This window comes from Artemia franciscana, unplaced genomic scaffold (genome assembly GCF_032884065.1).
Source record: "Artemia franciscana unplaced genomic scaffold, ASM3288406v1 Scaffold_1760, whole genome shotgun sequence".
Classification (NCBI taxonomy): Eukaryota; Metazoa; Arthropoda; class Branchiopoda; order Anostraca; family Artemiidae; genus Artemia; species Artemia franciscana.
Genome location: NW_027062945.1, coordinates 4,819 through 21,959, shown reverse-complemented (window position 1 = coordinate 21,959; position 17,141 = coordinate 4,819). Strand labels below are relative to the sequence as shown.

Below are 17,141 nucleotides of genomic sequence, written 5' to 3'. Positions count from 1 at the left end.
CATAGAAAAGACCGCATCAGCGCCACTCTCAACTGTTGAGATTAACGGCATAGCTGTCGACGTGATAAGGCAGTTCACATGTCTCGGATCAATTATATCCTCAAGTGGCACACTTGACACCAAAATCTGAGCCAGATCAGCCAAGGCAAGCTCTGTATTCGGACGACTCCTGAGAGCAGTCTTCCACAAAGCGCACATTAGCCGCCATCCCAAAGCCTGAATTTACAACAGCACACTCTCAAGCATCATTCTGTACTCATCTGAGACATGGCTGATAACCCAGACACAGCTAAGAAAGGTCGATGGTGTTCAGGCTAGACACATTTACATCGATTCGAAGGCTTCAAATAGTATCACAAGATCCGTAATACTGAGATCCTGAAGACCTTCAAGCTGGCGAACCTCTTTACCCAAGTAGAAGCCCACTTTTGAAGGTGTTTAGGCCACCAACTCCGTCTCCCGCTAAGTACCCCCGCAAGGATCATCTCGAACTTCCCTCGGAAAGTGGCTGGAAACGCCCTGGAGAAAGGTCACCCCCTAGATGGGCTGATATAATAAACCAATGCCTGCTCAGTCGCAACATCAACTCAAATGAGACCCCATCCTTAGCCCTAGACAGAGCTACTTAGAGAAAATTGATGGTGCTGTCAACCAGCTCCCTCTACGTGGTTGATCTTGCTAACCAAGGGTTTTAAGTCAAGTAAGGCAAAGTCATTCTCCATCTCCTTCAGGGAACCCCTACATTTTTACATTGGCACAAGAATGATGACGACTAGGACGGTCTTCGGTAATCTTTCATCTATGTGGTATGTCCTCACTATCTAAACCCTTCTCTTATTCTAACCCTAGAAAATGAGATTGAATTACACTTTGTGTAGAGCCTAGTGTTGGAAATGCGGTCAGACAGTAAGATACCTAAAACAATCCGGAATCTTTTGTGGAAAACATCAAGGAGATCCTGTCTTTCGGAGCAATTACACAACAGTGGAAAACCGCCCTCAGAGTTTCTTCTATTTGCGACAACTTTACTGCGCTCATTGTCTTTCTCTTGAGCAAACACTTTTTTTTTCTTGGTTGTGTGTTAAAAGAAATAATAGTGAATGACCAGTCACCAGTATTAATTTATGTCGCCAAGGCACTAGGTCAGACTTAGGTCTTATGTAGGTCAACGTAGGGTTATGAGCTAAGGTTTCTTCTAGAAAGTGGTGTGCCTACTCAAGATGTACTGCCATACTGAGCTAGGAGGAGTAAGCAAAAAAATCCCACTAGTTCTCAAAAATAATTGTAATTTATGTGAGGGTTCGATCAATTGCTGCAGTAAACGACTCCCTATTTAAATCTTCAAAGAAGTTTAGCAGCAGTAAAAGCAGGGGGTAATTTTCTATGGGCAACTGCCCTTTCCAAACCTCGGTTTGTCCTCCCCCAGACGTCATTTTGCCCCCACTCAGCAAAAATTTAGTCTTTTCGAAAATCTTGTCAAAGCTATGATAAGCCTGCACAATTCAAGCTTCAACAGAAACAGGTCAGTTTTCTCTAGTATATCTTTACCTTTTTGGTACTATATGGCTCATTTTTCAGTTTCCACTATCATTTCCACGTGAATTGCAAAAATTTGATGAAGTGACACCACTGAGTACAGAAGTTTTTAGTTGCATTGCGAGAGCAACACTTTGGTTTTGTCCCGTTTTTTTTTTCTTTTCTTTTTCCTATGCCGCCGATCTCAATTTATTCCTGGACACTGGTAGGGGTCTAACCTGTGCGGTTTTTACAGAAAGTGTGGACCTCAGGTCATATTGATGAATATGATATTATATTTTGGAAAGCATCGCAGAACTCTTGCCTGGGGTCAAAAAGGATGGTTTTTGCTTGTCCACGAGCCAGAGCCGAAGGTATGCGAAGTGAAGTGGAGTTATATAGTCTATGTCAGAGAGGAGTATCTGAAGTTGCGCAGCCAAGCTTTCATTTAATTAAACCATGTTTCAGCTTTCGAGTGGAAAGCTCCGTTCTAGCAGGCAGGCACCACTTTCAAATTGAAGATGGAATAAAATCTATAAGGGTTAAATATATGCGGCAGTTACCCGGCCCCTCAGCCAATATATCTTCTTTGAGTGATAAATAGAAAAATTTACAGAAGCAAAAATGTGGTATTTTCCCACGGGTCCGAAAGTGCTGCCATCTATTGTTTCTACACATTTCTGTTCGTGATTTCAGCTTATTTTATCATCCGGTTTTTCGGAGTTGGGATTACGGTAGAGAAATGGTATCAGATGTGCCTAATAAACTATAAAAGTACTCTCATTGCTAAAAAAATTGGAGCCTAGCCTTTGCTCCTTCTAAGTGGTGACGTTAGAAAGTTGGCCTACGGCCAAAAAAAAATCAACTTTTGAACTAAGACAGATAGAATTTTTTTTCGACGGCAATCGAAAGCTTTTGATGAGCTGATCAAAGAATACGAAGTCCATTTTTTGGTACAAAAATTCCTTCATGAGGTATACCAGTTTGAAAGTTTCAAGGGGTTGACAACTTCAGTAGTAAGGTATACACTGAAACGAAATCTAGGCCGATACAAATTGTGAGACTGTAATTGAGATGACTTGTAAGCAACAACCAGCTGTTAGGCAATAATCACCTTCGGCAATGAGGGGTTATCAACTTTTGCTAGTTGGTGTAACTATTATTTGTTTCCAGTGTATTTGATGGGAAAACCAATTTGGTTCCAGTGGTAAGACATGTAGGGGACTTGCAAGTAATAATCAGCAGTTGGGCTACAATCATCTTCAGCGATGAGGGGTTTGCAACTTTTGCTGGTTGGTGTACCCATTTATTTGTTTCCGGTCAACTTGATGTCTATCACGGGAGAGGTACTTGTAAGTAAGAATCTGTTCACTTCGGGCTAGAAATTTGTGCAAATTGGTGCATATTGTATTCGATCTCTTTAAATCTGACATAATTAAGTGTTTACGCAATGGGTACAAACGATAAGGTAAAACAATGAGGTAGCTTCGTAATAATTAGTGTCACCTATGGTATTTTAACCTTGAAAAGTTACGGATAGCTTTATAATACCAACTAGATTATATAAGATATTGTTCCAATTTGTCATCCATCACGATGTCTACGATAGAAAGGATAAAGTTCAACTTGCTGCAAAGTCAATTTAGTCCCTTCTTTCGATATTATTTTGTAGTTTTTGTTTTTCAACGCTGAGGAATAACCTTTGGTAATACTTATTATATATCATAATTGATTGCGTTCTTGTTTGAACATACCGTTTCGAAAACTTCATCATTTAGCAGATAGTGAAGAAACAGGCACAAACGAGAATGTAAAACAGTGAGATAGTTCCGTAATAATTCATAGAATGTCATCTGTGGTATTTTGATCCTGAAAAGTTAGGGATAGCTTTATAATACCAACTAGATAATATAAGATATTGTTCCGAGTTTTCATCTGTCACGATGTCCACTATTGAAAAGGATAAAGTTCAACTGGCTGCAAAGTCAATTTAGCCCCTTCTTTTGATACTATTTTGTTGTTGTTTTTTGAACGCTGAGGAATGGCCTTTGATCATGGTATTACTGATCGATAGCGAAGAAACAAAACAAAAGTGTTACTCCCGCAACACTTTAGTCAGCGAAGCCGGACAGAGGTTGCCGCAACACTTCACGTTCCCCGGGCAATGTAGGTCTTATGTTACAACGTAGGTCAAAACGAGGCGTTTCGTCTCAGATCCACATCATAATTGAAATTTTCTAGTTAATAAATCTTACAAATCAAATTAAAGAATATTTTTATGAGTTTTTGGTATGTCAGTTCTCTCTGATTTAACAGGCGCGTACGATGGATGACTGGGCTCTCAGTCTATAATAGCAGCCCTCACAAATATATTTCTGTGAAGGCACCTATTCCACTGTTATGGTTTACTTCTTTGTTCAGCGCTTAGTACGGTAGGTGCCACCATAAAAAACAATGTCCACTTATATGCCTATTGCTTGACACGGATACTAAGTATAGTTTACCTCGTATATTCTACATACCCATACCTATGGGTCGTCGCCTGGAACGGACAGAATTTCATTCAAAGTATGGAAATAGTGTAGGGTATCCATAGGGAAAAAATCTTCTAGAAAATTTATCTATTAAGACTTTAATCTCTAACCGGGTTTTTAGACTTTATTTGTATGGGACCCCTTGATTTAACGATAGAAATTGAAAGTTATTCACGCACCCCTTTACTTTGACAACAAAGAGGAAGAAATACAGGCCCTGTTTCTTAATCCGGTGTCAAATCAAATTGTTATTTGGAGTGGCCATGGCCATTCACAATAATCAAATTAAGTTGCCGTAACTGGTTCTTCCAAGGTTATTCACGTGTATCTTGGCAGAGCTAGTCCAAGTGTGCTAAATGTGCATGAACTTGAATTGTTTCATTCCTTTGCGTTTTTGTGGATTTTCGTTTCATAGAGGTGAATAATGTTCGATTTAATGGTACGGTTCATTTTTTCATTTTTCCTGGACCGGATCAAACTGACATTTAAAATTGATCAAGGAAAAACAGGCAAAATTGTATCAGAATCAGCTTTGATTTTTTAGTACGGCTATTTCCAACGTAAAAGTGAAAAAGGTTTTATATTCGTAAGAATGTAGAAGATAGAAGGGAGGGGGGGTCAAATTTATTTTATTGAAAATATAAAAAAGGTTTTCTTGAAATCTAGAGAAGAGGTTTTTATTTTTCACTGAGATTAAATAGTGATATATATTTTGAAAATTAGAGGAAACAACCACCCCCTCCTTTTGAGTGCTATTTTCTATAGCAGAAAAAGGCACCTTACACTGAAAAGAGATTTTACTATCAAAAGCTACGAAAAATTACATTTTTATGCATTTGGGCGTTACAAAATTAATTTGTTGTGTGGCAATCCTCCTAGGTCCTCTTTGAAACAGCAATATTTTGAGACTGACTGTGTCGATGTACAATACCTGGAAAGGGTCCAAAAAATTCTGTCTCACATTTAAACTTTTGATTATTATGTGACTATTGCTGCTCGTCTTTTATTTTGATACGACTCTTTAAATTTTCTTCCATAAACTTCTTTAAGTAAGATGGTTTTGAAACTATTGAAGTGAAAAACAATATAGCTTTTTGTACCATAGTCGAGACGAAAAAGGTACCTTTCCGACAAAAAGCTACGCATTTTTGCAGTGACAAAAAGACTCATCATATTTTGTTTGATGGCAGGCAAGATTAATGAGACTTTTGATACTGATAAAAATCAAAAATACGAAAATACTGAAAAAGGCAAATATTTTTTGAAAACAGAGCAGTACTGGCTTAGGTTACTTCGAACAGGAAAGCTAAGCATTTATAATTCCTTAAAATCTTTTTTTTTCAGGTCGACCAAGCTCTTGTAAATCCCTGTCACAGTGTTCTCCCTGGTATTTGGATATATTAAGAGGACCTTCAATATCATGTCCTGGGGGTGGTGCTTTTAGTATTTGCTGTCCAAGTATATTCTTTAACAGAGGTAAGTTAGTCGTTTACAGAGGTAAGTTAGTGCACAGAGGTAAGCTTTATCAAATCGATTGACCTTATTTTTTAAAAATAAGTCCAACAGTACCTCAAGGTTTTAGTTATGTCTCTTAAGCCATTAATTTATACCCTTAGCCACACTTTATATAATGTAGATATGCCCTTTGTAAAGGTCAGTGCCGTTAACTAACGATGAAAACAATGGCTAAAGCAAAGCATCAACAATGACAAAGCAGTCCAAGACAAGTTGTTTCAGGTTAAGAGATTACACTGACAACACTGAAAACGTTGGCTAAAGTAAAGGATCAACTATGGCAAACAAATCGAAGATAAGTTCTTTCAGTGACCAATTCGCTTAATTATGTATAAAAAAAAAACAAAAAAAAAACATGATTAATACTGATAAATTCTTGAACAATTTTGATTTATCTTCTTTATTTTTCCATCAGTGCAGTAGATGTGTAATGTAAAGAGTTACAATTATGTTTATTAGTAAAGTATCGTATCGTATCTATAATTTTGTTTATTTATTGTATTTGCCTTTTTTAAACAAGCAATAATTGTTTATCTATTCATTTTGTAATTTTTAATTTTCCTTAAAATGAGCTCAATATTTTTTTTTTTTTAATTGTATCCTGGGATTTTGTGGCCTCCAAAAACAATTTACATAGGACGCGAGTTCGTTTAGAGCTTTAATTTTGGAAAGGAAAGTTCATATGAGTTACGTTATATTTGCGAGCAAATTTCAAGATAAAACATATACCCCCCCCCCCCCAGAATGTAATCTTATTGTTTTTAGTAGCTATAACACATGCAAAATTACATAAGGAACATAGTTAAGCGTAAAAATATCAAGTGTAATGAATTTATTTACAAAAAGTGTTTTGAGCAGTTTCATAATGCCTAGAGGACAAGAATCTAACTTAACTATAGCTCAAAATGACCTGGAAATTGTAAAATCACAATGGATGAGACCTAGACCATCAAATGTGAGAAGTTCAGTCCAAGCACCTAAGGCAAAGAGCATTGAAAAAATATCTGAAGCAATCATAAAAAAATGAAGAGGAAAGAAATATGTGGCTATAAGACATTTGATAACGAGAATAAGAAGGTTTGAAAATTAAAGTGACGAACAAATAGGTATTTCAAGCAGTTTCATAATACCTAGAGGGATAAAACTTAAATTAACAATTACCCAAATTGAACAATCTGGACCATCAAATGAGACAAGATTAAGAAGAATACTTGCAAAATGTAAATTCTCGGGTGAAAATGAACAGCCTATACCATCAAATGTAACAAGACTAATGGTATTGAAAAAATATTTGAAGTAAGGGTAAACGAAAATGAAAAACACAATTACGAAAACAAGAACTCTAATGAGTCAAAAATGAAATTGAAAAACGAAGAAATATACGGTTAAAAGTTAAGCAGCACCAAGAACTATAGCATGTCAAAAACAAAACTGAAGAAAAAAGTGCGTTTACAAGACATGCAATACCAAGGATCAGAACGAACCAAAAATGAAAACAAAGAGCAACGAAATATATGGTTAGAAGATATATGACTGGGAGAACAAAGGAATATGTGGCTAGAAGATAAACAGCAACAAGAATTACAAGTGACAGCGAGAATCTGAACGTGTCAAAAATGAAAGTGAAAAATAAAGAATCGTGCGGTTATTAGACCCTCCAAAGCAAGTTTCAGAACTTTCCATAAATGAAAGTGATAAACAAAGAATTGTGCTGTTAGAAGAGAAGCGACAACAAGAATCAGAAGAAGTCAAAAATTAAAGTCAAGAAGAAAGAAACATTATGTTAGAAAAATAACAGCATCACAATCTTTGAGGCCAACAAACTATGTCGTAAAACCCAATACAAACCTACAAAGATGCCGTAAAATACGAAATTGTCAGTTACAAGTCATTTGGATCCTTCAATGTTGTATGCACTCATTGTGGAGTCCTCCATTTTTTGAGGAGAGAATAGCCAACAAAAGTGGTTAATTTGAACGTTGCTGCCTGGTTGGTCGATTGTATTGCCACCCCTGCAATTTCAAAATGAATTGATTTGGTTCTTTATGGGACATCACTTGCTCTCTAAAGAGTTTTGAAAACAAATACGAAACTTGAACTCATATCTTACGTTAGCTTTATCAAACAGTTCGTGGTAACATGCTGTAAGTAAGCAGTGACGTGGCTCAATAGTAACCAAAACTCTAAGAAAATGAATTTTTTATAGTAATAGATATATGAAAAGAATCGGTTTACTATGCTGCTTCCAAATATATAAGTTTCATTAAGTTTAGGGCTCCCTATCAAAGGCTTCACGCCTGAGAAAATTTGACCGATTTTTGAAAATAGGAGAAACATCCTATAAAAGTCATAGAAACTTATCAATAACTTACCATCAGATTCAACGTATAAGAGAACCCTAGTATAAAAGTTTCAAGCTCCTGTCTGCAAAAATGTGGATTTTTTTTTTGTCAGACGAAAGATCATAGATACGTGTTTATTTGTTTGCTTCCCAGGGGTGATTGCATCAGGCCAGTGGTACTATACTTTCGGGATAAAACGAAATTTAAAGTTCTAGTGTCTTTTTTGGGGACCAAAAAGATTGGAATTAGGCCCCCTCCAATCCCCTTTTTGTTCACAAAGTTTTCTGACCAAAATTTTGAGATAGCTCTCTTATTCAGCATAATTGAAAGACCCTACAACTATACCTTTGAAGATAAAATTACCTCCCCCCCTCCACGAAGCCCCTGGGGAAAGATCTTTAAGTTGTAAAATTTACAAATTTTTTATCTATAGTATTTTTGTAACTTGTAAGTATGCATACATTTTTCGGATAGGAGAGGGTGAGCAAATTTCTGCTGAAGCCATTTTCCACAGAGAGAATTTTCCATGGGGAGGGATGTTTCCGAAGGTAGAAATGTCTAAGGCAGATTTTTCACCTGGAAAATAGACAGAATTCATTTTTATATGACTTGTTCAAAATACACATGAAGATGATAAGGGTAGATAACTTCGAAGACCACACTGCCTTTCCTTGACGAAAGTAAAACAGTTCAAAATAAGGATGAAACCTTTTTATTGACAGTGAACAGATATAAAATTTAACTGGATATTTCGAACATATACAGTGTTCATCATTAGCAGTAAAACTCTGCTTTTACTGCTGATGATGAACACTGTATATGTGTTCGAAATATTCAGTTAAATTTTATATCTGTTCACTGTCAATAAAAAGGTTTCAACCCTTTTTGAACTGTTTTACTTTTTATGATAAGGGTAATTGTCTAGGTTAAATTTCTACCGGAATTGAATTGTCTAGAGAATATTTCCATAGAGAATGGGGATTTTTCCGTGGCAGTTGGGCCAGATTTCCTGACATTATTTAAAAAACGATCAGAAATTCAATAAAAAACCTAAAGCCGAACTTCCCAACCACGACAAATCAAAGGAATGAATATAATGGATGACAAAAGGGTCTATGGCCAGTAAATAAAACGAAGAAAACAAAAATCAGATGAACATTTTACCCATGTTGCCAAATTTGGTTCTTAGACCCTGATAAAACTGTGTGGGAGTATGATAGAAATCAACCAGTTGCTTCACTGGGACAACAACCTCGGTCAGAAGACAAGCAACAATGAGAATCGATACATTTTTTTTGTCTTATAAATTTAGTCAATGACCTCTAAGCCTTCCAGATAAGTAAAATGGGATTATTCTGACATGTCTTTTAATAATGAATCGAGGCAATTAATAAAACAGAGAGAGAAAAAAAATTCTTGCGTTTGTAGATATCTACAAAGACAATCTAATTGCAGCAGATAGAAACAAGCTCAATGATTTTTAAACTTGTCTTTGAATGTAAAAGCAAACAAAAGATGAAATAGATCATAAAAGAGGAGAACTGATGAACTTATTCTTCAAAATATACAAACGGATCCTCACCTTACTAGAAACAATTATGCATGGGTGAGAATGGGGTGGGATTGAATTTCCCTTGTGAATTTTCAAGCACAATTGCTTAAGATCCAAGCTAAAAAAAAAAAAAAAATTAAAAAGCAAGCTTTTTTTATTGAAGTTTATATGAACACTGTATTCAATCAATTAACACTTTTACTATTTAAAAGTAAGCATTGTTTTAATTTTCAAGGTTAGTTAAGGTCAAAGAAATATGTTAAATTTCTTGGAATTTGACACACTGATCCAGGGAAACTGTTGTCTAATATTCTTTTAAACAGAAAAATCTGTTTTTATTGTTTTTTTTTTCTTAAACACCAATTATTATTCAGGACCAAAATCAACAGATTTTGCAATCTTTAGTACCAGAGTTAATTCTAGAACCGATTTTTTGTCCAGAAACTATAGATTAAAAATCTTCAAAGTCAGAACCTTGCTCTAAATAGTATATTTAATTATTCTTTATGATTCTCAAAGCCATTTTGCTCCTGTTTGACTTATTTTTCAGCCGTTTCTGCAATGACAAAGAAGCCGTCTGCATTTTCGGAAGACGGTAGAGTTCTGCTGCCAAAAATGAGTGAACACGGAAAGAAAATTGTTGTGAGTATTCCTCTACCACAAAATATGTTTTACTATTTCCGTCATACAAATTGCCACGTACGGAACAGGAGGGGGGTTCCCAGGTCTAGATTTTTTCCTAAATTCAAAGAGTTGAAATTTCACCCTGCTTGCGCTGTTATATGCCACTCCTACCTACATTTCTAACTTTAAATCTCCCCCTTCAATCAGTTTTCCTATAAGATTGTGGCAAAGCCGCAAAAGAAATTTTGTAGAGCCCTGTAGTTCTAAGCAACAGTGGCATGCCACTTCCCACAACAAAGCAGGGGTAAACTCCTCTTACATTAAAGCTCTCCAAGACATATATTCTCGTATCAATGTTTGACTAATGTTTGTTCTTTGACCAGGACTGGTGGCCTTTACACCCCTCAATTGTCTGCTCCTGCTTTTAGCCATATACCCCATCCAACATTTTTGCTGATGCTTCTAAGGACACCCCCTCACTTCCTGTTTCGCTGTGCACTTCCATAATGGTATCCTTAATTTATTCGGATTTTATAATATGTGGTAACACAGAAAATGATTCTAACAAATTGTTAGGACCGTTTTTTTTTAACGCATAAATATTCCACGGTAAGCAAAATCGTTTCTAGCAGGGCAACCAGTGCAGCTTCTCCGGATACCGTGGCTGGTAGGGGTGCCACGGCTGGGGAGTTACCTACTTTGTTCGTTATTTTCACCATGGATTCGGATTTTTTCGCTAATATTTGAGTAGGGAGAGGAAACTGTAATTGATTTCGCCTCAGGCCCCAGCAACGCTGAAAAATGGTGTTGATGGCAAGTCAAATCAAGTTTATAGATGTTTTATAACTTAAAAGCTCTTGATCAGAATTGAAGCTGATGTAGCATGATTTAGTCCTCTTTAATGGTCATCTTACGAAGGTAAGCTGTAAATCTTGATACAAACTATTCAGTTGCAGAATACATAGAAAGCTCATAAATAGATAGTACAGGAAGCTCAGGTAAATGAGACTTCATCGAGACATAGAAAGTTTATTAAATACATTTTAAAATATCAGCATTGAATCCAACTCAGACATATTCGGTCGCATGTTCAGCTAAGCTCAAGGATCCCCTACAACATAAAACCTTTTATTTTCTATAATTTAGCATCCATCTATTTATTTTTAAGACATTATAAAGCCTTGGAATATCAGTTTTTTGTTACGAAGCATACCTATACAATAATTTAGCACAATATTTTATAAAATAATTTAATCATAAAATATTTTATGATTAAATTATTATTTAATTATTATAATTAATTATTAATTATTAATAATTTAATAATTGTAACGGTAAGTTTATACAATAATTTAATCCAACTTGCACCAATATATCTAACTATTAAGCTTGATCCATACACATTATTTGGTGCATTGTCTTATGTTTCAAGTGTTCCGAGACCTGAAGGGACATATTCAAGTTTTTAGTTAATCCTCTCTGACTTCGCATCCTCTATTATATATTTAACAGACAAAACCTTTAACAATGGTTTATAAGTCATTAGTGTATATAACCTGTATCTCAAAATCCCTAATTTTGCAGACATTAGAACATAAAATGTTAAACTCAGTCTACATATATTGCTTGGCACACGGACTTTTTGGTGCTGATTATCTACGTCTTAAAAATCTAATTTCTAGATTTCAAGTTTGTTTTCTAATGTGTAGCATCTTATAATATGCGGTTGGAAACGAACACAGAAAGATTTACCTTTTGGTTGTGTTCATGTGTTACTTCAATGCCATGGAATGAAATACCACTGTGGATTAAGGCCTATTCAAGGGTACTAATTCAAGAAACTGAAGGAGATTTGGAAGGGGGAAGTCAAAATGTATTTTTCACAAACTAGGGTGAGGGTAATTTTGTTGTTTTTAAGTTTTGTCAATAAGACTATCAAAACGGTAAATTTTCAATGAAAATTCCATAAAAATATAATTTAAATTCTAAAATGGAAAAATTTAGGTGGGAAGGGGTCAATATTTTCCCTGCCCACCCTCAGTTGACAACCTGAACTCATGTTTTGACGATTAACTTATTCCACTTGCTGTGTGCTTTGTTAATCCCGTTAGCATTGGAAGAATTTGAAAGAACTTAAAAATAATATTTTTATTTATCTGGGATGTAGAAAGGTAAAAAAACGATCCTTCTAAATTCCTCCTTCTTCTGCTTATTTAACTTTTAAATATGAACTTTTCTTGAAAGCACATCAACGATTTTTCTTAGTTACCAGAATAAACCCTCTTATGATTCTTAGCTGCGTTGACTTACTTCTATGCAGACAAATTTAAGCCTTCAGGATCGCTGCTATTAGCAGTACAAAAGTTAGAGGATGCTAAACCAGTTTATGAAGGTTTTGAGATGGGAATAATTTAAGTCATTCACTAGAAACACTCATGAGGGGCAAAACATAAGTACGATATTGTTTATAGAACTAGTTAAAATCAAGTTATCCAATCAATCAAACTTGATAAGAACAGAAAAATTCTGAATTTGGTTCAAAAATAATTTATTAAAAAAATTATTATAAAATCAACTTCATCTATACTACTTAAAAAAAAAACACTGAAAGAGGAAAAAAACGAAAAAAAACATGCTGTTGTCTCACAACTTCCAATCACTGTAACAAACACTTTTTTTTGTCTGTCAAGACGTGTTTCTTCAGGCGTGCCTTGAATTGGGGTAGACTTAGCGCACTTTCAATCCCCCAGGAATTGAATTCCAAACCCATATGCTTGATTGTAAAACCTGAACGTGTAGTAAAACAAATAAAACGTGTCTGAATAAACAAATAAAACTAAACACAAACATAGATTACAATAAATAATAAAGCCATATGAAAAATAAGAGATAAAGCAGCTGAACGCAAAAAAAGAGAATGGAATAGCTCCCGTATCAAAGCTCCTAAGGGTTAGATTGTTCTTCAAACCTTAAAGAAAACTAAACAATATTGTAAACATTCAAAAGATGCCGTTTTTAGAACGACCATCTGATATCTCAGTAAATGAAAAAAGAAAACGAGGCGACATTGATCCTAATTTATTTATTTATTGGGGTAATAGCTTCCGTATCAAAGCTCCTAAGGGTTAGAGTGTCCTTCAAACCTTAAAGAAAACTAAACAATATTATAAACATTCAAAAGATGCCGTTTATAGAACGACCATCTTATGTCTCAGTAAATGAAAAAAGAAAACGAGGCGACATTGATCCTAATTTATTTATTTGTTATATTTCTTGTATTTATTAATTTAGAACTAATTATTGTGATTCACTTCTAGGCGTCATCTGCAAGACTTTCAAGGTCACAGGCATCAAAAGGAAAGAAGACAAAGCAACAAACTGATTTTGCGAAAAGTACGGATTTAGCGCTTAGTGTAGTTGATGCTGCAAGAGCCCTCAAAGGTAAAGTCCCTTTTTAAGCTTTCCAAAAAATTACTCATAACAATAGGAAACTCATTGAGTATAAAACAAGACCATCACTCCCAGAGAAATATCGCAAGTGCCATTTTGTGACCTAAGTTAGTGAGTTCATGTCTCTTGGGAAATTCAGCTTAACTATCTCATTGATGCATTGTATGCTGAATGCACCTCTTATACGAAAAAACACTCAATTAGCTAAAGTACATGTTACCATATTATAGGCGCTAATTGATGCAGAATCTGCGGGGAATCTCTTCCTCTTACTAGTTATTATGTCAAATGTGCCTTTGACTCGTCAACATAACCTGCAATGCTTCTTAAGGCTGGCAAGTGAGGGCTAGCCCTGCAGTTATTCTCACACTTCGGGACATTTATTCTCACCTGCGTATTCGACTAAAATTACCGCCTGATAAGAATATGCCTCCAGTTGCTCGAACAAAGTTTGTTCCGGCATTAAAAAGTGTACACCAAGGAGCAGTTTCTTGACCTGATATATTTAATAACCACGTCCTTGACGCTCAGAATCTTTGTCCCTCCTCATTATTTTTATCGTCAAGAAATCTGTCTCTAATTTGTTGTGCTGACAATGTTCTGAATCTTAGTCACACCCTGCAACGAGTCAGTGATGTTTTTTTTATATCTTCCAAGCAAAATACCTTAAGCTTGGTCTACAATTTCATTCTGTTAAGTCGGAAATAGTCGTTTTTAACTGGAAGAGTGATCTAATAAATTCAGTCAAACTTGGGAATTCTGTGGTTCAACCTGTCGATCACCTTGTGTAACTTGGACTCCCAATAGGCTCATCTATACGCCATACCTGGCACCTCCCTATTGAACATATATCACACTACATTTTCGTCTCTTATACGTCGATAATTTCCTGCAAGTTCAGATGTAAGCGGCGTTTGCTATTTAGCTATTTAACCTCACATTCGGTATATTTCTCTCTTTTGGAAACTGTTAACTAATACTGATCGAATAAAATACGTTAACTCTTCTTCTATTTTGCAAAATATTTACTCCACCTTCCATCCTGGTAAAGCAACACAAAAATAAACCGTCAGTTTAAAATTGCTGACAGAATTTAGTAGTAGCTAAAGTAATAGCTAAACTTTTTTTAATTGCTTATTTTGCATTTTGTTCTATTTTTTACTTATGTCGATGTTGTTTGTTTTCCTTTTTTTTTCTCTCTTTTTTTTGCTCCGTTTTGCTCGAAACTTTGTATTTTTGTATGTTTTTCTTAGCTCCTTTTTGTATGTACTCTTATGTGCACCTTTAACTGTACATATAATGATCTTACCCCTCCTGTCTCCCAGCTGTTTCGCTTTTCATTTTAGCGTCAAGATGTTTTATTATTTGATCCTAATTAATGTTTTTTGCATAAAACATACGTTTAGTACTTATGCTGTTGAGCATTTTTCTTTTAAACAAATATGATATTTTGTCAGTCGGGTATCAAAAGGACGTATCCCTAAAATTGTACATTTTCAGAGGACAGAAAAAAAACCTCAATTTTTTTTTTTATCTCACCTCCGTTTACCGTAAAACAAAAAACGGATTGATATGTATTGTTTTCACATATCGATCCTTTTTTGTTTTACAGTTATCGGAAGGGAAATAGAAAAAAATATATAAGGTTTTTTCTTTGCTCTTCTTAAAATTTACATTTATGGAGATACATCCTTTTGATACACGACAGATGATTTATCTTAAAAATTACTCGTGTAGCTAAATTGGATGCAATAGATCATTCTTATATATAGAATATTGCAGATTCCTGCAGTTTTGTTTTTCAGTTTTAGCGTCAAGACGTTTTGTTATTTGATCTTAATTAATTTTTGTTTAATAAGATAGAGTTTATTACTTTTGCTATTGAGCATTTTTTTTTTTAAATAAAAATACATTTTCGTCAGTCGGGTAGCAGAAGAACGTATCTTCATAATTGTAAGTTTTCAGAAGAGCAGAAAAAAACCTTTCCCTACGATAACCATAACACAAAAACAAATTGATATGTGTTGTTTTTACGTACTGGTTCTTTTTTGTTTTATTATTATAGAAGGGGAAGTAGAAAAGTTTTGGGGTTTTTTCTTTGCTCTTTTTAAAGTTTACAATTATAGACATACATCCTTTTGATACCCGACTGATGATTAATCTCATAAATTACTCGTGTAATTGAATTGGATGCAATACCTCATTCTTAAATATAAGATATTGTTGATAAACAAACCTAAAAAAAGAAATTAGAACTCTTAAGCTTTAAATATCCTCATAGGTGAATGATTTTCGATATCTCATTCTCATCATTTAAAATTTTAGCGAAAAATGGCTTGAATCCAGTACAAACAGGCATCGGTTTGCAGCGATTTGATGTACGAGAAACAGTTCTGCGTTTTGAACAGTTCCTGCTCAACCATTCTGCTCCTTTTCTAGCAAATATAGAACTATGGATGGTTCTTGTAACAATAGGCTTCAACCAAATTGGGGTAAAGCAGGAACACCAGTGGAAAGGATTTTGCTACCTTCTTACGCAGATGGTAAGCTTATTTTTAATCTCATTGCAGTTTAATGGCGTTCCTACCTGGCAAGAAATCAGGAGTCCAGGCCATAAAAATCTCATAAATAATGTGAAAATTGTTCATATTTATCCTTAAATTACCTTAAATCGCATTTGCCAGCGAGATAAGGTGGTAGATCCTCCTGTAGTTCTCGCTGGTGGTGAGTGATGTAATTATGTTGGCTTAGCTTCCCAGTCCAGCCTCCACTCAGCCCTTCCCCAGTCCCTGAAGACTCCAGCCTTTAAGGAGTGGGGAGTCTCAGCTTGGATGGTAGACTCGGATAGGCTATTCCAGAGGGGGACCACCCAAATGGAAAAGAAACCACGTCGTTCCCTTCTCCGACATCCAGGCAGGTGAAGCTTAAGACTGTGACCTCTTGAATTGTTATCCAGGGAGGGGGTGAAGATCTGGTTCAGGTGACCGGATTTGAAAATTTTGCGTGCCATGATCACATCTCCTCTATATCTTCGATAGGTTAGGGTTGGAAGTCTCAGAGATCCTAGGCGATCCTGGTAAGGGACATTATTTAAGCCACGGACCAGTTTGGTTGCTCTCCTTTGGACACTTTCAAGGGCTCTTGTGTCCATTTTATTTTGGGGAAAGGCCAAAGTCAAGCCAAACTCAAGTTGGGGACGGACAAGGGATTTATAAGGTTTTATAACCACACATGACTTTCTAGTTACAAAAGAGCGCTTAATGAGTCCGAGAGCTCGATTAGCTTTTGCAACCTGAGCCTGAGTGTGGCTGTGGAATTTTAAATCTTTGTCCACAATGACGCCTAAGTCTCTTTCCTCGGCAACTGCTTCCAACTGATCACACCCTATATGGTAGGGATGGTGGGGGTTATTGTGCCCTAAGTGCAGTACCTTGCATTTCGTTGCATTGAATTGTAGGGCCCAAGTTGATGACCAGGAGGATAGCCTGTCAAGGTCCAGCTGAATGCAGGCTCTTTCTTCTTCAGTTTCAGCAGGCCCAATGAGCTTACAGTCGTCAGCATATAATGTTAAAAGGTTGCATAGATAAGTTGTACAGTCGTTAATATATA

General features: G+C 35.6%; 1 protein-coding gene across 1 annotated transcript; it reads left to right on the top strand.

The window, feature by feature from the left end:
* Positions 1-267: 267 nt before the first annotated feature.
* LOC136042685 (uncharacterized) lies at positions 268-16,192 on the top strand. Its single transcript, XM_065727644.1, has 5 exons — positions 268-313; positions 5,394-5,525; positions 10,009-10,100; positions 13,400-13,523; positions 15,858-16,192. The coding sequence occupies exons 1-5, from the start codon at positions 268-270 to the stop codon at positions 16,190-16,192; spliced, it is 729 nt and encodes a 242-aa protein (XP_065583716.1).
* The last annotated feature ends 949 nt before the right edge of the window (positions 16,193-17,141 follow it).

What these genes read in the sequence shown, in the direction of transcription:
- LOC136042685 (XM_065727644.1), top strand. Translation starts at nt 268, where the DNA reads ATGGCTGATAACCCAGACACAGCTAAGAAAGGTCGATGGTGTTCAG. An exon ending in GAAAGGTCGATGGTGTTCAG is followed by an intron (nt 314 to 5,393) that starts GCTAGACACATT and finishes TTTTTTTTTCAG; the next exon opens with GTCGACCAAGCTCTTGTAAA. An exon ending in AACACGGAAAGAAAATTGTT is followed by an intron (nt 10,101 to 13,399) that starts GTGAGTATTCCT and finishes ATTCACTTCTAG; the next exon opens with GCGTCATCTGCAAGACTTTC.